This window comes from Chiloscyllium plagiosum, chromosome 17 (genome assembly GCF_004010195.1).
Source record: "Chiloscyllium plagiosum isolate BGI_BamShark_2017 chromosome 17, ASM401019v2, whole genome shotgun sequence".
Taxonomy (NCBI): Eukaryota; Metazoa; Chordata; class Chondrichthyes; order Orectolobiformes; family Hemiscylliidae; genus Chiloscyllium; species Chiloscyllium plagiosum.
Window position 1 is genome coordinate 8,239,222 of NC_057726.1, and position 21,106 is coordinate 8,260,327.

The 21,106-nt window shown below is 41.8% G+C and overlaps 1 protein-coding gene across 1 annotated transcript in view; it reads left to right on the forward strand.

Annotated features, from left to right (window-relative positions):
* The window catches only part of LOC122558714 (cadherin-8-like), a 309,702-nt gene that overhangs the window by 66,682 nt on the left and 221,914 nt on the right, over nucleotides 1-21,106 (forward strand). The window contains exon 3 of the mRNA XM_043707506.1: nucleotides 18,897-19,191. Coding sequence (XP_043563441.1) covers nucleotides 18,897-19,191 — 295 coding nt within the window. The remainder of the gene's footprint in view (nucleotides 1-18,896; nucleotides 19,192-21,106) is intronic.

Here is a 21,106-nt window from a genome sequence, read left to right on the forward strand (position 1 = left end):
TTACAGTAACAAATGAAGGGTCAGATTCCATTTGAGTAAATAGTGAATGATTTCAGTTGTATACTGAAAAGTGTGAAGTATAAATAAATACTATGTAGTTAATGGTGAGCTATGTACATATCTGGTACAGAAAGTTATGCAGTACTAGTTTGAGCTCCTACATAACTGCTTGGTGTCAGTGGACTGACCATATTCAAGAACTCAGTGGCTAATCTAAATCAGTATGCCATGATTGTCACAGACTTCATCAGTAAGTGTGTAGAGGACTGTGAGCCAAAGAAGTTAATCTGAGCGTCCCCAACTGGAAACCATGGATAAAGTGAGAGATCAACTCCTCACTGAAATCCAGGTCTGAGGCGTGCAAGTCGGGTGACCCTGACTTATACAGGAAATTTAGGCATGACCTTCACAAAGCCATCAGGGATGCCAAGAGATTAAACTAGAGTCCGAGACTCACTATACAAACACACGTCAACTGTGGCAAGGCTCACACCATATAACGGGCTACAAAGCGAAGTTAAACAGTTCACTGATAGCAATGCACCCCTGCCCAGTGAGCTCAATGCATTCTATGCTTATTTTGAACAGTAGGCCAGTGAAATAGTGTCACCTGTCCCGATACCCACCTGATTGCCACAGACATCAGATCGGCCTTCTCGAGAGTGAACACACAGAAAGCGACTGGCCTGGATGGAGTCCCTGGCCATACATTCAGAGCCTGTGTGGACCAGCTGGTGGGAGTATCTGCAGGGATCTTTAACCTCGCCTTGCTATGATGTGAGCTCCCACCTGCTTCAAGAAGACCACTATCATCATGGTATCAAAGAAAAATCAGGCAGTGTGCCTTAATGGCTACTGCTCGATGACTCTGACATTTATCATGATGAAGCACTTTGAGAGGTTAGTGAAGCACACATCAGCTCCAACCTCCCAGATTGCCTTGATCCACTGCAATTCACCTCCATCTCCATAGGTCCATGGCAGATGCCATCTCCCTGGCTCTGCACTCAACCCTGGAACATCTGGATAACAAGGACATCTACATTAGACTCCTATTTATTGGTGTTAGCTCCGTCTTCAACACCTTAATTCCAACAAAATTCCATTCCAAACTCCGAGATTGAGGACTCTGCGCTCCCTTCTGCAACTGGATCCTTGACTTTCTGATCCACAGAGCACAATCAGTAAGGATAGGTGACAACCCCCCCTCCATAATAAACCTCAACACCGGCACCCCGCAAGGCTGTGTACTGATCCCTTTACAATACTCATACTTTCACGACTGTGTGACCAAATGCAGCTCTAACTCCATTTAAAATTTTGCTAATGACCCCGCCTCAGTGGGTCTGATCTCAAACAACAACAAGACAGAGCACAGGGAAGAGTTAGACAGCTTAGTGCAAAGACAACATTCTCTCCTTCAATGCCAGTAAAATGAAGGAGCTGATCATCAACTTCAGGAAGAGAACTAGTGGACATACTGTATCTGTATCAATGGTGCTGAGGTGGAGATGGTCAAGAGCTTCAAGTTCCGAGAAGTAAATAGTATGGGCGGTACGGTGGCACAGTGGTTAGCACTATGCCTCACAGTGTCAGTGACCCGGGTTCAATTCCTGCCTCGGGCAACTATCTGTGTGGAGTTTGCACATTCTCCCTGTGTCTTCATGGGTTTTCTCCAGGTGCTCCGGTTTCCTCCCACAGTCCAAAGATGTGCCGGTTAGTGAATTGGCCATGCTAAATTGCCCGTAGTGTTAGGAGAAGGGGTAAATGTAGGGGAATGGGTCTGGGTGGGTTTGTCTTTGAAGGGTTGGTGTGGACTTGTTGGGCCGAAGGGCCTGTTTCCACACTGTAAGTAATGTAATCTAATCTAAATGAAAGGTTTATTCTGTACCACCACAGTCCAGAAAGCACACTGACACCTCTCCTCCTCAGAAGGCTAAGAAAATTTGGCACGTCCGCAATGACTCTAACCAATTTTTTTAGACGCACCAAAGAAAGCATCCTATCTGGATACATTAAAACTTGGTACGACAACTGTACTGCCAAAAACCACAGGAAATTGTAGAGATGTGCCTACAGCCCAGTCCATCACACTTCCATTCATTGACTCCATCTGTGCTTCTCTCTGCCTTGGGAAAGCAGCCAACGTCATCAAAGACCCTTCCCATCCCAGTTACACTCTCTTCCAGACTCTTCATTGAGCAGAAGATATAAAAGTTTGAAAACATGTACCCAACAGATTCAAGAACAGCTTTTTCAGTGCTGCTATCAGACTTAGGAATGGACCTGTCATATATTAGAGTTGATCTTACTTTGCACCTTCTCTGTAGCTGCCAAACTCTATTCTGCATTCTGTTCTGTTACCCTGATGTAATTACCTAAGGTATGACTTGCATGTATGGTACACAAAACAATACTTTTCTCCATAGCTCAGTGCATGTGACAATAATAAATCAAATCAATGGGAAGGAGACTTAGAGGAGACGAGTGTTAAGGATTAACTTTTTGATTTTTGATTTGACTTTATTGTCATGTATATGCAAACACAAAAGGACAGGATTACATTGAAAAGGTACAGAATCTTAAGAACAAGGTAGATAGAAAGAGCAAAGTTAAAAGTTAGACATTGCAATAATTATAGTATAGTGTAAAATATACAAAATAAGGTTACATGTTACACATTGCAGATCCTCTTAATTTTAAGTCGAAAATATATAAAGCTGAAATGTCAAAGAATATAATCTTACAGACATACTACTAAGTATTTTACTTTGCACTGAGTAGCATTTTATTTGTTAGCAATGCAATGCAGGAGACCATTCAGCCCATCAGAATGGTGCGGACTCTTTGAAGGAGAGCTTCAACTTGTCCTACATTCCTGTTCTTTCATCAGAGCCCAGAATATTTTTATATCAAATCAATGATGCATCCAGTTGACTTTTGAAAGTTACTACTGAATCTACATCTCCAACCATCTCAGACAGTTTAATGTCTCACTACATAAAAAGTGTTTTTTTCCTGAATCCAACTCCTTCCACCAGTCCTTCACCAATTATTTCAAATGACTTTTCACTTGTTATAGATTTTTGTGCCACTGGAGACAGTGTCTTCCTATCTATGCTATCAAACTCCTTCATTATCATGAACAGTTTTAGAGTGTGATATGTTGCAGGATGTTATACTCAGAGATATAAAATTGTATAGTATGTTACCTGAGGACTGTAATCTATTAGTGAATATTGGGCTGAGGGGCTGTATTGGACAATATTAATGGGATACATAATCTTATGGCATATTGTGTGCTTGTGGCTGTTTATTCCAGGGTGACAAGGTGAAGCATCACTACTAACACTGTGTGGGAAGCTTGAAGCTTAAATGAGTATTGTGTTATTTTCAGGCATGATTTCTGAAGCAGACATGGCATGATTTATACAAAAGGTTATTAGTAGTTGAACCATTCTATTTCATCCAAAGGTTCACATCAATAGGTATTAATAACATTTAATCACTTCTCACTAACCACCAGCATCATTTCAGGCAATGGAATGATTAAATAGTTCTGAAGCAGCTTTTAATAAAATCAAACTGTGATAACTTAGTTTTTTTTTTGCCTTCCTAGTTTATGTTTTCACAATGAGGTTAAGATGAAAATAATGGATAAACAGAACTGACCTCTTGTTGCACTCTCTGTGAAATCACAGAAAGTAACACTACTCTTGAAATGTGTCAGTGGAAGATATAAAAAAGCTGATTACACTATCGGATACTTCAACTTGCATCTTTCGGACTGAAAGCAAGAATGAAAGAGATTACATACATTTATACAGCCCCTTTCACAACCTTAGGATGTTCAAAAGTACTGCACAACCAACAAGTTAACTTAAGGTCCCGCATCTGTGGGACTGTAGGAGATGGAACAAATGAAAGTAAGGTCTTGGGAACAGCTCAGTATTATTGTCCAAATTGTCTGCATCCCCGATGTTGGTGGCTAGCAAATTTACCTCAGAATTGAATTTACTTCTGGTCTGAAGTAGGGTCACTGTTCTCAAAAATGTTGGCTCTTCTCTCCACAGATGCTTCCAGACCTGCTGGATTTCTCCAGCCATTTCTACTTTTGTTTGTTTCAGTTCTGCAGCATCCATGGCTTTTTGTTTATTTTATCTTCGGACTTTATTGAAAAGGAGACTGCCAGGATTGTGGCCACATCACTGCAACAGTAATCTATCGAACTCACTATAGGGACTGGGCAAAATGAATTATAATATCACCATCATAACTGAGGCATTTAAGTTCAGTTAATGAATTAAATAAATCTAAAATAAAATTCAAGTACTATTCAAACATGTCATGAAATCTGCTGTCCTTACCTGGTCCACCCTAACCGGAACATGACACTTACAACAACACTATCAACTCAACTGGTTGTGTTAAAACCTAGGTAGATTAGATTACTTACAGTGTGGAAACGGGCCCTTCGGCCCAACAAGTCCACACCGACCCTCCAAAGACAAACCCACCCAGATCCATTCCCCTACATTTACCCGTTCACCTAACACTACGGGCAATTTAGCACGGCCAATTCACCTAACCTGCACATCTTTAGACTGTGGGAGGAAACCGGAGCACCCGGAGGAAACCCATGCAGACACGGGGAGAATGTGCAAACTCCACACAATCAGTTGCAAAAAAAAACTCTAGTAAGAATGTGTCCATAAAATAAAAATAAAACTGCTATAAGATTTTTTAAAAATCTGCTGTCTTGGTGAATCTTGAATCATGGGATGTGCAAATTCACTGAGTTATAGGGAAGATAAATTGAGTGTTGGCCTTTATTTCAAAGTAAGTGGAGTATAAAAGTAGGGAAGTTTTGATAGAATTGCACAAGATACTAGCCAGATCACAAATGGAACACTTTTGTGCTCCTCATCCGAGGAAAGATATATTGGAGGCAGTTGAAAGAATGTTTATTAGGCTGATACCAGGTATGGAGGGATGTTTTAAAAAGGTATTCATGGGATAAGGGCATCGCTGACTAGGCTTCCATTTTATGTCCATCCCTAAATGCCCAGCGTGCAGTTGAGAATCAACCACTTTGCTGTGGCTCTGGAGTCACATGTAGGCCAGACCAGGTAAGGATTGCAATTTCCTTACCGAAAGGGCATTAGTGAACCAGATGGGTTTTTCCAACAATCGATTTGTGGTCATCATTAGACTCAAACTCCAGATTTTTTTTATTACATTCAATTTCTACCATCTGCAAGGTGGGATTCAAACCCAAGTTCCCAGACCAATACTTGGGTCCCTGGATTAACAAAGCAGCAATAACATCACTAGGCCATTGAGAGGTTGAGTCACTTGGGCGTGTACTTGAGTCTGTACTCACTGGAATTTAGAAGAATGAGAGATGACCTGATTGAAACATAAGAGATTCTCAGAGGACTTGACAGAGTAGATGTGGAGAATTTGTGGGAGCGTCTCAGATGGAAGGATATATTCTCAGAAAATGGGCTCACAAATTTACTAAAGTGTTAAGGAAGAATTTCTTCTCCCAGAAAGTGGTGAATCTGTGGTTGGATTTAATTGCCCTTCTGTCCAAATGCTGTGAATTATTTAAAAAAAAATAATGGAACCAAATTGATACTTTTCAACGGGCTCAGTATGATAACAGAAGATTTTGGACACTGGGTCACTCAGTATATAAAGGAAAGAGATTGATAAATTTTAGGTGTTAAGGATACCAAGAGGTGTGGAGACAGAGCAGAAATGTAATGTTGAAATAGAGGTTTAGTTCTGATTACACTGACTGATGGAACAGGCTCCTGTTCTTGCTCCTAGTTCCTATGTTCCTATTGTTGTAATTTCAATGATTCCTTTTTAACATGTTTGTGCAGAGAAAGTGATAGGTTTCTCATTAACAATGACAACAAGGTTATGGGATGGGAATGGGTAAAAACCATTGAAATATTCAATTAGGCACAATTGGCAGGGTAGGATTAATGGGCTGAATGGCCAAAACTTTCTCTGATTTTCCTAACAGAAATTTGAACAGAAAATCCAGTTGATTCTCCAAACCTGCGCAGTACTTAAGGAGAATTGCACTTTCCATTGCCCCTTTTACACTGGGCTAGGGGTGTGTGGAGGCAGTGGTAATGTCACTGCATCTGCAAATCAGAGTCCCAGACCAAGGTGTCGTGTGTAGGTTTTCATGTCCCAAGGTGGCAGCTGATGAATTTTCAACTTAAGTTTTAAAAAAAAACCTCTGAATTTAAAAGCTAACCTAAAGATGATGATGATTGATCTAAATACCCCTTTGTTTTCGCAATGTATTAGAGGGAAAACAATTGTTGTCCTTACCCCAGTCTGGCTTATATGAGGCTCCCTACACACAGCTGACTCTTAACTGCCCTTTGAAATGACCAAGCAAGCAATTTGGTTAGAGGGGAGCTAGAGATGAGCAATAAGTGCTGGCTCAGCCTCCGATGCCCATATCCCAGGAATGAATTTTTAAAAATTAAACTAATTAATGCCTCAGATGCCTTCTCAGTTGCATGTAAGTGGTTTCATGTCACAATATCAAAGGAGAGCAAGCGAGTTCAGCTTGGTAAGTATTTATCTCTCAGACTGTAGCAAGAGATAACAAATGATGTGTTCATTTATTATGTTGTATAAGGTATCTGTGCAAAACAATGGCCACAGTGCTTCCTATATTACAATAGAAGTTAACTCACTTGGCTGGTTTGTGAAGTAGTGTGACACCAAAGGTGTGGGTTCAGATCCTATAACTGGCTGACGGTCAACATGAAGGTTCTGCCTTCTCAACCTTACCCCTTGTTTGAGGCATGGTGACCCTCAAGTTAAACTTACCCCCAGTCATCTCTCCCTAATGAGAGCAGCCCGATGACCCTCTGACAGCTCGGTGCCTATTCGCTATGACAACAGTTATTACATTTTACAATGTCTTGATTTTCTTTAAAAAATACAATGTTGTGGCATTCTGAAGAGCCAAATACATTTATTTTTCTTCACTTATGAACAGTTCCATGAATTCATATGGTTCACCATTACTCAGCTGTCCCCAGTGATGGGGGAGGGCCTTGAGTTGGGATCGAGATTGTGGTGCTGGAAAAGCACAGCAGGTCAGGCAGCATCCGAGGAGCAGGAGAATCAATGTGAATCAGTGATTCCTGATGAAGGGCTCTTGCCCGAAACATCAACTCAGCTGCTCCTCGGATGCTGCCTGACCTGCTGTGCTTTTCCAACACCACACTCTCAACTCTAATCTCCAGCATCTGCAGTCCTCACTTTCGCCTTTGTTGAGATGGCCAGCTAAATTCTCGATCAGTGCTCGTGCAGCCTCCTAGCTCCTGGTGAAATCACTAATGCATCTAGGTTTCTTCAGGAGTGTCACTCTATGGGAGTCCCACGAGCAGTTACATAGGGTAGTGCAGCTTTGCGAGTCTGAATCTCTACCTATTGGAGGTGGCATCACAGTACATCAGCTTGGGGAACGCAGATGCCCCAGGCCAGATCTTGGGGGAGGACACCAAATTCAACAAGTGCCCTCCAAGAATTTCTGGATGCCATCTCAATGTCAGCTTGGCTATGGAGCATTGCTCCAAGTGGAACGCAGAGACAAATTGATATTGTAGGAACACCTTCACCATTAAAAAGGAAGCCCTCCAACTCCACCTCAACGTAACCAATGGTGGATAATAAATGCCACCCCTGCCAGCAATAACCAGATTCCAACTGAAATTGGAAACAAAATCTTTAGTAATATGCCCTTCCCATTTCTGACCCGCATCATCATCCAGCTTATCACTGAATTATGTCGAATCCACCATAATACTGATATGACAGATGATGATGAGATATTCCCCTCCTTTTGCAGCTCCTCTGGTTATCAGGTACCCCCCAAAACCCCTTTTGTATTGCTCTGCTTTGACAGCCCATTCCCACCCACCCATCTTCTAACTGTCCTCCCTCCCCCCTGAACACCAGCATCGCACCTAATGGTCCCCACCCTGACCCGCTATGTTCTCCTATGGAGGTCATGGTGGTGGTCACTGCCCATAGTCCCCACTCCAGTAATCTTTCCGAAACCATTCCACCTTTTGAGTTGCACCCATCACTGTGGTTGTCCTCATCTCAACACATGCCATGCTTCCCCTCCAAGATGTGACTCTACACCCCTTTGCCCCCACAGCCCCATCCTTATACCCTCCTCAACAATTGAAGCATGGGCTCCCAGTACTGTATTCGCTTAAGAACCCTGACTGGCTTCAATGAGCAGCAGGTAGACCAGATTCCTGATCACTGTGGTTGCAACTCCCCGAATGATGTTATCTGATTCCTTTCACTGATGCTGATGGCTATAGAGAACTGACCATTACCCACTCCCCACTCTGCACTGGGACAGCTCCTCTGATTGTGAGCAGCCTGAATGGATGACTGACTTTGGCCAAGTTGCTGGATTGCATGTGGTTTGTGGCAGTGACTGATGGTACTTGGAACTCCTGATTAACAATACCTCCTTCCTTGACTGGACTGAGGACTAGACCCAAGCCACTTTCCAACTTGGCATTCAGTTGAATAGATGTGCAGTGTGTTGGCTATACAGGCAGCTAGCACAAAATAAACCCATCAGATTGACAATTCAGTGTGCTGTAAAGCAAGATGCCAACTCCTACACTCACCCACCAGACAGATGTCTACTGAAAAGCAGCCTGTATATGTGTCTGTGCTAAAGAGCACATCAACATGGAAGTGCTGATAGCCTTCAGCTCTGTCTGAAGTGCCAAAGTGCTATAAGGCAAGGCATGGATGCCGTGAGCATGAGTGAGTGTGAGTGTTAAGGCAGCAAGTGAGCAGCCCTGAGATGCTCGCTTGTCCAACTTATGAGCTGGCTGTCTGACTGCGTCTCCCTGCAGCAGCTTTTCAATACGGGTTGCTAATGCACCTTGCAGGTCTGTACTTCCAAAGCAGACTGCAATGGAGAAGTGCCATGAGGATGCTTAAGGGTTCCTCAATGTCAGACACCATGGACGAGGGGTGCATGTTACTGGTGACTGGATCATGCTGTTTGGTGCTGAGCAACATGAAGACCATTCTCAGTCAGCAGCAATCACCAGGCACTCGCCCCGACTTCCATGCCAAGTATTCTCCACATCCGGTTTGCTCAGCATGTTTGCTAAGATAGAAAGCTGAATATTTATAAGATGAGATGTGTAGTTAACAAGAGATAATCCTTCAAATAGACAACTCACTGTTGCTGAGCGACACTTTCTCTTCAACTCCCAGCAGTTTTTATTAAGATGCAGTGAGTAGTTCCCAAAGTTGAAATAGGCCATATTAGTCGTCTCACTCCATTCTGTTTGAAAGCTCGCTGGAGCTGATATCATTCAGGCCCTTATAAAATTATGCTCTAAGTTTCTACAACACTGACCAGGTCAACATTTACTTCCTATTCCCAAATTACCCAGAGAGCAGTTAGGAGTCAAGCACATTGCTGTGGTTAGGGTTAGGGTCAGGGTTAGGCTTTGGGTTCAGGTTAGAGTCAGGATTAGGTATTGGGTTAGGTTTAAGTTTAGGGTTTGGGTTAGGGTTCGAGTTAGGGTTAGGGTTCAGATTAGGGTTAGGGTTCAGGTTAGGATTAAAATTCGGGTTAGGATTAAAGTTCAGGTTAGGATTAAAGTTCAAGTTAGGGTTCGAGTTAGGGTTAGGGTTCAGGTTAGTGTTATGATCCGAGTTAGGGTTACGGTTCAGGTTAAGGTTAGGGTTTGGATTAGTGTTCAGGTTTGGACTAGGGTTCAGGTTAGGGTTTTAATTAGAGTTTGTGCTCGGGTTAGGGTTCAGGTTAGTGTGAGGATTTGTGTTCAGGTTACGGTTCAGGTTAAGATTAGGGTTCGGTTTAGGATTCGAGTAAGGTTTACGGTTCAGTTAATGTTAGGGTTCGGGTTAGGATTCAAATTAGGATTAGGGTTCAGGTTTGGGCTATGGTTAAAGCTAGGGTTAGGGTTCATGTTAGGGTGAGAGTTCGGGTTAGGGTTAGAGTTCGGTTTAGGGTTCAGGTTAGGATTAGTGTTCGAGTTAAGGTTAGGATTCGGGTTAGGGTTAAGGTTAGGGTTAGTGTTTGGGTCAGGGTTAGGGTCAGAGTTTGAGTTAGGCTAAGGGTTAGGGTTAGGGTTAGGTTCAGTGGTAGGATTAAGGAGTCCCATGTCAGCCAAACCGAGTAAAGATGGGTTAGGGTTGATGTTAATATTAGGGTTAGAGTTAGAGTTCAGGTTGGTTTTGGGTTTGGATTAGGATTGGAGACCCATGTAGGCTAGATCAGGTAAGTATGGGCCAGGGTTGCTGTTAATATTAGGGTTAGGGTTAGGATTAGGGTTAAAGTTCAGGTGAGGGTAAAGTTTAGGTTTGGATTAGTGTTGTGGAGTCCCATATAGATCAGGCAAGGATGGTCGTGTCATTCCCTGAAGAACAATAGTGAACAAAATGTGTTTTTATAACAATTAATGGCTCTATACTACTTTCTCCCCACCCCCACCCTCCTTTAGCTTATCTCTCCATGCTTCAGGCTCTCTGCCTTTATTCCTGATGAAGGGCTTTTGCCCGAAACATCGATTTCGCTGTTCCTTGGATCCTGCCTGAACTGCTGTGCTCTTCCAACACCACTAATCCAGAATCTGGTTTTCAGCATCTGCAGTCATTGTTTTTACCCCGTAGTTAATTGGGTGTCATTTGGTCAATGTTTTGTATTAAATGGGCCTGTTTCTACACTGTAGGGAATCTAATCAAAATATTAAATTAAAGCATCTGACATGCTGGCGTTCAAATCCATATCATTAACCTGTAGAGTTCTGGGAGATCATTAGGCCTTTATATATGTTGCTATATAAATGCAGCTTTTATTTCCTTCATGTTCTGGCACAGTAGATATGACTGTACCTGATTGTGCAAACATATAAAGACAAGAAGTGTTTGATTTATAAACAAGTGTATCGTTGTTGATTGTAAATTCAAGCTTTGATTAAAGTAAGTTGCAAGTGTCTGTATTTCTCAGCATGTCTATAGAGCCACATGACAAATAGGCTGTCAAAATTGACAGAGTTGGCATTAATTTGTTGGCAACCTCACACTTAAATGAAGGACAGACAAATCAAAGGCTGCAAACATTTTCCTCATGCAATAGAACATGTCCTTTGGAGACAAAATTGAGTTGAAGCATTTGTGTGAAATGAGAGAGCTCTGCACTAAAATAGGTCCGGCTCTTTGAAATTTGAAAGTATCCGAGTCTGTTGCAAAATTCTGAACAGCAAAAATAATCCCCTTTTACAATATTGTCTTCTCATAATTTTTTATCCTCTTGGAGTTAACTGGCTCAATGGATAGTACAGACAATTAATAATGAACACATAATTAAGGCCCGTGACAGATTGAACGAGTGTCACAGCATCATTATTTGGTAATAAATGCTAGGCTTGTCAGTTGTTTGGTCAATAATGTGGAGCTTGGTGTCCAAAGTGATCAGAGGATCTGTCTAAGCAGTCCTCTGGATTCTTTTTCAAAGGGAGCAGTTTGTTTGTGAAATGAAGCTTGTTTCTCTGTAGAGTAGCTGATTGGTTACACGATAGAGCTAATGACACTGAAGTCATGCGTGCTCACCTCATCAAGGTCAACTGTGATGCTGAATTCAATAAATTGGTTCACTAAAAGTTCAAAGATGCTGGATTCATGTAAAAATGCAACAGTCTAAACGCTATATTTTACAGGGCAAAAGTGAGTACTGCGGATGCTGGAGATTAGAGTCGAGTGTGTGGTATTGGAAAAGCACAGCAGGAGAGATATCTCTCCACTCCCAGCCTCATTCCTGATGAAGGGCTTTTGCTCGAAAAATCGATTCTCCTGCTCCTCGGATGCTGCCTTACCAGCTGTGCTTTTCCAGTGCCACTCTAATCTTGACTCTGATCTCCAGCAATCCACACTTTCTACTAGTCGCTATATTTTGCAGAGAAGACAATTGCCTGGATCTATGTAACTAGTCTCATGTGTACCACATAGATGCCTATATTTACCCAGTGATAAGCACTGCCACATTACTCAATTCCAAACACAAACAACAATAGAAAATGGAAGCAGGAGCTAGCCACCTGATCCATCAGACTCTATTCCACCATTCAAGATAGTCACTGAACTGTTGCATCAACCCAACTTTTCACTCTGATCCCCTTGATTCCTTTCCCTCAAAAATCTATCGACTCCAGTCTTAAACTTTGCCTTTGTCTTTTGAGATGAAGATGTCCATGTTTATCATCTGGATTATTTAGCATGGTTCTGAGGGCATATGCAGGGAGTCCTTCTTTTAATCCTCCCCCTTTTACATTAAAGTTGCTTTTATTTTTGTCCCCCCTCCTCATTTAAACTTCCATCCCCCATTTTAAGAGCCTGTTCTTTCTGATTGCATCTCATGTCATTGCTTCACTTGTGTGAGTCACATCATCATGTCATTATCGAGGCCCCATTGTGTTGGAGACTCACAGAAGAAGCTCGTTGTTTTTGAAACATTTCACTGCTCAAACACCGAGGAAAACTGCATTTTTAATCTCTGCATTTTCTTTAATTTCTCTGCTGTTTGTACTTGCACGAGTAAAGGAACTACAATGCATTTAATATTCCAAAATGGTTCTCTTCTATATTGCATCATGCAGCACGATACAATTATTAAGCAACTTAAACCACATTATATCAGGCCATCCCTGTCCTAAGCCTGTTGTTTTCAGTGACGGTGGCCTTTGTTACACTTCACTGGGACAACACATTGGAGTGTCAAGACCTTCTTGCTCCAGGACCAGCTTGGCACATTTGAGACCCTCTCAACATGGCTTGAATGTTCGGCAGGCTAGCTTCGGACAGCACCTCTGCATCTGACATTTTGTCCTGCCATCTGAACTCGAGAAGCTTCCAAAGGCAGCTAAAGCGAAAGTTGTTGAGTTTCTTGGCATGACACTGGTACCCAGTCGATGTGTCTCACACATAGAGCAGAAAGGGCAAGATTATTTCACCACAGACTTACAGTTTGATAGGCTAGCATTGCTACTGTTTACTCTCTGATTAATGTTCAATGTTTGCTGAAGGCTACTCTTGCCCTGGCAAGTATTGCATGTGTCTCATGGTCATTAAGACAACTCAAGAGACTGTGCTACCTAGATAAGTGAATGTATCTACTGCTGACAGGTACTGAGCATGGACCTTGGGTTCAGAATGGAAGTCTCCTGGAGCAGGCTGGTCCATTATTCATTTTTCTTTATAGAGTCATAGAGATGTACAGCATGGAAACAGACCCTTCGGTCCAACCCATCCATGCCGATCAGATATCCCAACCCAATCTAGTCCCACCTGCCAGATAGTCATAGAGATGTACAGCATGGATGATGATCAGAGGGTGTCACATCCCAAACGCACCAGAGAACAGGTCCATGTGACATTACATGTCCTGCCCTGTAGTACCTGCACTGTCATTAGCAAACTGGAAGTCATGGAATCTGTCCTTGGCCTTTAGCTGGAATCATTTCAGATTGAGCACCTTCTCATCCACATAATATTTGATTTTATACCAGGATCACCATCATGGAAGGGATTGGTGAGCATTATGGGCACAAGCAATGGGAACCAAATGAAAAGTGACAGTGGTAGAGGATTCTAAAATTAGGGGTGCAGATAACACCCTTTGTAAGGAGGATGGAGAGGTTTGCATGGCGTATTGCCTGTCTGGTGCTAAGGTAAGGGCCATCTTGAACCAGCTTGAAATGATACCATTGTGGGAGGGGACAAATCCATTTGTTGTCACTCATGTTGAGACCAACAACATTGGCAAGAGCAGGCAAGAGTTCCTGTGTGGGGATTATCAGGAATTAGAAACAAAATTAAAGAACTGGACCTCAAGAGGTGATAATCTCTGGATTATTACCTGAGCCACGTGCAAATTGGCAAAGAGGTAAGAATATTAGGGAAGTAAACACATTGCCAAAGGAGTGATGTGAGTAAGAGGAGTCCCATTTTGTAGGGCTTTGCTATCAGTGTTAGGACACAAGGAAACTGTATCATTGGGATGGGCTCCAATTGAACCAATCAGGGACCATGATCACAATGAAAGGCAAAATAGGGTGATCACAAGGACTTTAAACTAGTAAATAGGTGTAGGGCCTGGGAGAAGTCAATCAGGAAACAAATTACAGTACAGAAAATAAATAAGCAATCAGGAATCCTACTTCAGCTTTGCCAGGAAATGGTGAAACTATTAGAAGTATATTGACAAAACGAAAAGAGAGAAATGATAAACAGGTGAATATATCATCAGTGCTAAAGGATAGGTTACAGTGTATGGCCCAAATAAGAATCTTATATAGGAATGCACAGAGTGTAGAGGATAAATCAAATGCATTTCAGGCACAAGTTGACACTGGAGATTATGGTTTACTAGCCATTACAGAGATATGGTAGTAGGTGATTGTATTGGCAATGAAATACACCAGGTTGATAACATTTACAGGATGGGTAAGGAAAGTGACAGAGGAGGTGGAGTGGTGTTATTGATTAAAGAGTCATAGAGTTATAGAGATGTACAGCACGGAAACAGACCCTTCGGTCCAACTCGTCAATGTCGACCAGATATCCCAACCCAATCTAGTCCCACCTGCCAGCACATGGCCCAAATCCTTCTAAACCCTTCCTATTCATGTACTCATCCAAATTACTTTTAATTAGAAACAAAATTACTTCAGTGGTGAGGGAGGATATAATGAAGGGAAAACATTCAGTGGAGACTATGTGGGTGGAACTGAGGAACAGTAAAAGCCCTAAAACTGGAATGGGTGTTGTGTCCAGATCTCTCATTAACAGTTATGAAGGGCTGGATTGTACAAATGCAGAAATTAGATAAGTGTGTACCAAAGTCAAGGATAGTATTAATAGGGGATTTTAACTTTAACATAGATTGGCAGAAGCAAACAAGCACATGTTAGAAAGGTGATGAATTTCTGAAGTGCGTCTGGGATAATTTCCTACAACAATATGTCCTGGATGCAACAAGGGGACAAGCAATATTGAATTTAATAATGAGCCAAGTGCATGAACATTTATCAAATGGTGATCATAACATGATTGAATTCAGTGAAGCTTTCAAGCACTAATCAGCTATTAGAATTTTAGATTTAGGTAAGGCTGACTTTAATGAGATGAGACAGAGACTGTCCGTAGTACACTACGAAAATCTGTTCATGGGTAAAACAACTGCAGAACAGTGGAAGGTGTTTAAAGAAACATTTTACACAACACAAAACTAGTTTATACCCCTGAGAGGGAAAAGCTTCACTTCACAGAAAACAAAACAGCCATGGGCAATGAAAGAAATATCTGAAAGGCCTTACAATAATGCCAAAAACAAAGCTCAGATCTTGCTGAATGGGAAGAATACAAATACCAGCAAAGGGCCCACAAAGCAGCTTATATGAACTACTAAAAGCGATCTCAATGAGTATGGGACAATGGCAGATAAATTGACTAATTACTTTGTCTCAATCTTTACAGTGGAAAGGGTGGTTAGCTGCCTGAGAGCCCTCAGGAATTTAATAGTGGATTGGGGACAGGGACTGAATAAAATTAACATAAGTAAAGCATAAGTAATTAGGAAGTTAATGGACCTAGGAGAGAGACAAATCCCCAGGACCTAACTATTTCTGTCTGAGGGTGTTAAAGGAAGTAGGGGAGCAGATTGCAGATGCCATAACTGTAGGTTTTACATTTCCCCAGATTCAGGAGTTGATCTACTGGCTTGGAAAATATGTCAGTCCATTTTTGAGAGGGACGGAAGAGGAAAACCAAAGAGCTGCGGGCCAGTTAGTCCAACATCTGTGGTAGGGAAATCGTTGGCATCTATAATCAAGGATGGAGTAACTGAACACCTCAAAAGTTTTCAGTTAATCATGGGGACTAAGCATGGCTTCATTTAGAGTATGGTATGCTTGATGACCCTCATTCAATTTTTGGAAGAGTTGACTAAGGGATGCCTATGGATGCTGGTTATATGGACTTCCAGAAGGCACTTGATAAAGTCCCACATAAGAGACTGTTACCTAGAGTAGAAACCCACAGAATTGAGGGCAAATTACTGACACAACTGGAAAATTGGTTGAGTAATAGGTGACAGAAAGTAGGGATAATGAAAAGATACACAAATTGGCAGGACATTACCAATGGTGTCCCACAAAGATCTGTGTTAGGCCTCAATGATTTACATAATTTAACAACTTGGATAAAGGCATAAAATGTCATGAATCCAAATTTGCTGATGACACAAAGTTAGGCAGCATTGTAGAGAGTGGGCAGCGGATAGCATAAAATTACAAAGGGGTATAGTAGACTTGCTGAATGGGCAAAACTGTGGCAGATGGATTTCAATGTGAAAATGAGGTTATTTATTTTGGTCCACAAAAAGATAGATCAGGGTTCTTTCTATTTTGTACAAAGGTAAGTACAACACATGTTGAAAACAACATACGGGTTTAGGGGCGCAGATCTTTAAAATGCCTCGAACATGGGCAGCAAATAATCGGTAAAACTAAGGGAATGCTGTCCTTGAAATCTAGAGGACTGGAGTACAGGGTTGCAGATGTTATGTTGCAGTTATACAAACCCTGGATAGATTCCGTCAAAGTATTGTGAACAGATCTGGATACCACACCTTAGGATGAATAGATTGCCTTGGAGGGAGTACACCACCAGTGTACAAGAATGACAACTGGACTTCAGGGATTAAGTTATGAGGAGGGAACATACTAATTACATCAATTTCTCCAGAATTCAGAAGGGTAAGGGGTCACTTGACCGAAGTCTTCAAGATGTTAACAAGAAAAATGGGTTAATACAGATAAACTATTACCACTAGTTAGTGATTCTGGAACTGTGCGGCATTGTATAAAAATTAAGACCAGGAGATATTTGGAAGCACTTCTACACTCAAAGAGGGGTGGATGTTTGGCAACTCGCTCCACAAATGGAATTTGATACGAGATCAGTTGTTTAGTTTTAAATCTAAGATAGATAGTTTTTTTGTAAGTTCATGTAAAAAGGGATATGGAGGAAAGGCAGGTAGATGGAGTTAGATGACAAATCAGCAATGATCTTGTATATGATCTTGAACAGGCTCAAGGGGCTGAATGGCCTATTCCTGTTCTCATGTTCTGATTATTCCATGTTCCCAAAATAGGAGAAAGAGGTTGAGTGCTAGCAACTGGTCCTGTTTAACTCTGTTAGTGATTGGGAATGGGTTAGAAGACTTACCACACATGACTCACTCAAGCATACTTTCATGACCTGTCAAGTCATCGTGATGAATTTCTCAAGGCAGCTGAATTTCTCCATTCTCCAATGTGGACACTTATTGGCACAAAGGCCTGATGAGTTCAGCGAATGTCGTACAGAGAATCCATGATCTGTTCAATATTAACTATTATTATCTTAGAGTCATAGAGACTCGTCCATGCCGACCAGATATTGTAACTTAATCTAGTCCCATTTGACAGCACCTGGCCCATATCCCTCTAAACCCTTCCTATTCATATACCAATCCAGATGCCTTTTAAATGTTGTCATTGTACCATCCTCCACCACTGCCTCTGGAAAAGTCATTCCATACACGCACCACCCTCTGCGTGAAAAAGTTGCCCCTTAGGCCCCTTTTATATCTTTCCCCTTTAACCCCGAACCTGTGCCCTCTAGTCCATAAGGTCACCCCTCAGCCTTAATGTTCCAGGGGAAAGACCCCCAACCTCTTCCGCCTGTCCCTATAGCTCAACCCCTCCAACCCTAGCAACATTCTGATCCTTTTCAAGTTTCACAACATCCTTCTGATAGGAAGGAGCTTAATGCCTTCAGCAGAATAGGATTGGTAGTTCCATCCAACTTATGGTTGAAATCACTTCTTTATTGTTAAAAACAATATCCAGCCTTGGCAGGACTAAAGTATGAAGACAGACCATAAGACCATCAAAATGAAAACAGAAATAGGCCATTCAAGTCTAGACTACCATTTGTTGCTGACTGATTTGTTTCTCAACCCTTTTTTTCCTGCTTTCTCCCCCTAACCTTTGCGCCCTTACAGAGGAAGAACTTACTGCTCTCTGTCTTAAATGCACTCAATGACCTGGCCTCCACAGCCCTCTCTAACAATGATTTCAACAGATTAACCATCCTCTGGCTAAAAAAATTTCTCCTCATCTCAGTTCTAAAAGGTCATCCCTTCATTTTGAGACCATACCCTCGAATTCTAGTCTCTTCTACTAGTGGAAATATATTCTCCACATCTGCTGTATCCAGGCTTCTTGATATTTTGTAAATACCTTTGAGATCTTCCTGGATCAATTACTTCTGGAGTTGAGAAGAAATCCTAGAAATCTATAAATTTCGAACAGTATGAGACGGGGCAAATGCAGGAAGGATGTTCCCAGTGGTAAGGGAGCCTAGAACATGCGGTCACAGGCCAAGGATATAGAGTGGGCCATTTAGGAATGAGGTAAGGAGCAATTTCATCATCAAAAGAGTGGTGACTCTGTGGAATTCTCTGCTACAGAAAAATAGTTGATGTCAAAACATTGAATGTTTTCAGTTGGCATTAGGGTTAAATGGATGAAAAGGTATTGGGAGAAAGTGGAAACAGGGTAATGAGTTGGGTGAATAGTGGTGTTGATTGAATGGTGGAGCAGGCTTGAAGGGCTGAATGGCCTATTCCTTCTCCCATTTGTTTTTTTTTCCATGTGTTTATGCAAGGAAGGAAACTACATCATTACATTAAGAATAAAAAGAAGATTTTTTTTAACACTAATTCTCCATTCCTTCTCTAGTTGCATACAGATCTCGACCTAGCGAATAGAAATGTCAAGTACATTCTGTCGGGTGAAGGTGCTGGTACAATCTTCATGATCAATGACAAGACGGGGGACATTCACGCCATGAAGAGGCTTGACCGTGAAGAGAAAGCTGAGTACACGCTGACTGCACAGGCCATTGACCGGGACACTGACAAACCTCTGGAGCCACCATCAGAGTTCATCATCAAGGTTCAAGACATCAATGACAATGCCCCTGAATTTCCAGATGAACCTTACCATGTGACAGTGCCAGAGATGTCCTCTGTTGGTGAGTGAGTGCAGTTCATGTCCAGTGAAGGAAAAGCACCTTCGTGTCTTTCCATTTTTTCCACATGGCATTAACTCAGTCATAAATAGTCCTTTTCATAGTCTCGAGTCTGTTTCACAATATCACTGTTCACCAAACCCCATTTACCCGGTTATTCCTGGCTTGTGCTCACTGATCTACATTACTGCTTGCAATATTTTGGTCTTAAGTCTCCCATTTTCCTTATTGAATCCCTCCATGGCTTGCCTCTTTCCACCTCCTCCTTCTATATCTGTAACCCCATCTAGCACCACAACATAGGCGCACAAAAAGTTGAGCTGGGGTGGGCCATTCTGCCCTTCAAGCCACCATTCAATCTGATCATGTCTTGAATGTTTTCAGGGAGGAATTAGGGTTAAATGGATCAAAAGGTATTGGGAAAAAGTGGAAACAAGGTAATGAGTTGGGTGAATAGTGGTGTTGATTGAATGGTGGAGCAGACTTGAAGGGCTGAATGGCCTATTCCTTCTCACATTTGTATGTTTCCACTGACCATCCAACTCAGTCCCAATTTCCACTTTCTCCTGTACCCTTTAAATCCTTTTACCTTAAAAAGAACATCTAACTTGAGATCAAAAAGAGAAAATGCTGGAAAATCTCAGCAAGTCTGGCAGCATCTGTAAGGAGAGAAAAGACCTGACATTTCGAGTCTAACTGACTTTCTCTCCTTACAGATGCTGCCAGATTTGCTGAGATTTTCCAGCATTTTCTCTTTTTGGTTTCAGATTCCAGCATCCGCAGTAATTTGCTTTAATCTAACTTGAGGTATCTAACTTCCACTTTCTCCTGTACCCTTTAAATCCTTTTACCTTAAAAAGAACATCTAACTTGAGATCAAAAAGAGAAAATGCTGGAAAATCTCAGCAAGTCTGGCAGCATCTGTAAGGAGAGAAAAGACCTGACATTTCAAGTCTAACTGACTTTGTCAAAGCTCTTTTCTCTCCTTACAGATGCTGCCAGATTTGCTGAGATTTTCCAGCATTTTCTCTTTTTGGTTTCAGATTCCAGCATCCACAGTAATTTGCTTTAATCTAACTTGAGGTATCTAACTTGATTTAACTTGCTGAAAATATTCAATGCTTCAGCCTCAACTGCTTTCAGTGTAGAAAATTCCCAGGCTCACCACTCTCTGGGTGGAGATCTTTCACCACACCTCAGTCACAAAAGGTCTTGTATCTTTAGACTGTGCCCTCCTTGTTCTGGACTCCACAGTCTCAGGAATATTCTTGCTGTGTTTACCCTATCAAGTCCTGTTAGAATTTAACTAAGTTAAAAATCACACAACACCAGGTTATAGTCCCATCAGTTTATTTGGAGGCACTAACTTTCAAAGTGCTGCTTCTCCATCAGGTGGTTCATCACACCCACCTGTAGAAGAAGCAGCGCTTTGAAAGCTCGTGCCTCCAAATTAAACCTGCTGCTCTATAACCTGGTGATGTGTGATTTTTAACTTTGTACACCCCAGTCCAACACCGGCACCTTCAAATCATGATTAGAATTTGATTGCTTTCTAACAGATCCCCCTTCATTCTTCTAAATACCACTGACTGTAATCCAAAGGATGCAACCTCTCTTCATACATCAGTCTCACTATCTCAAGGCTCCAAGATCCAAATCATCAAGATCCTGGACTCTGGCAATTCTTATCTTCTGTGCACCTCTGACCTTCATTATTCCATTGGCAGGGTTCTCTTGTCTCGCCTTTCGCTCTTGATTTCCTTTTGTGTCTGTCTGCCTTTCTCCCTCCCACTCTCCCTTTCAGATGTTCCTCAAAATTTATCTCTCTGATTAAGCTTTTGTTACTCATGTTCACATTTTGTATGACAATGTCCCTGTAAGCCACCTTAAGATCTTACCCAGCTCTAAAGGTTCTTTA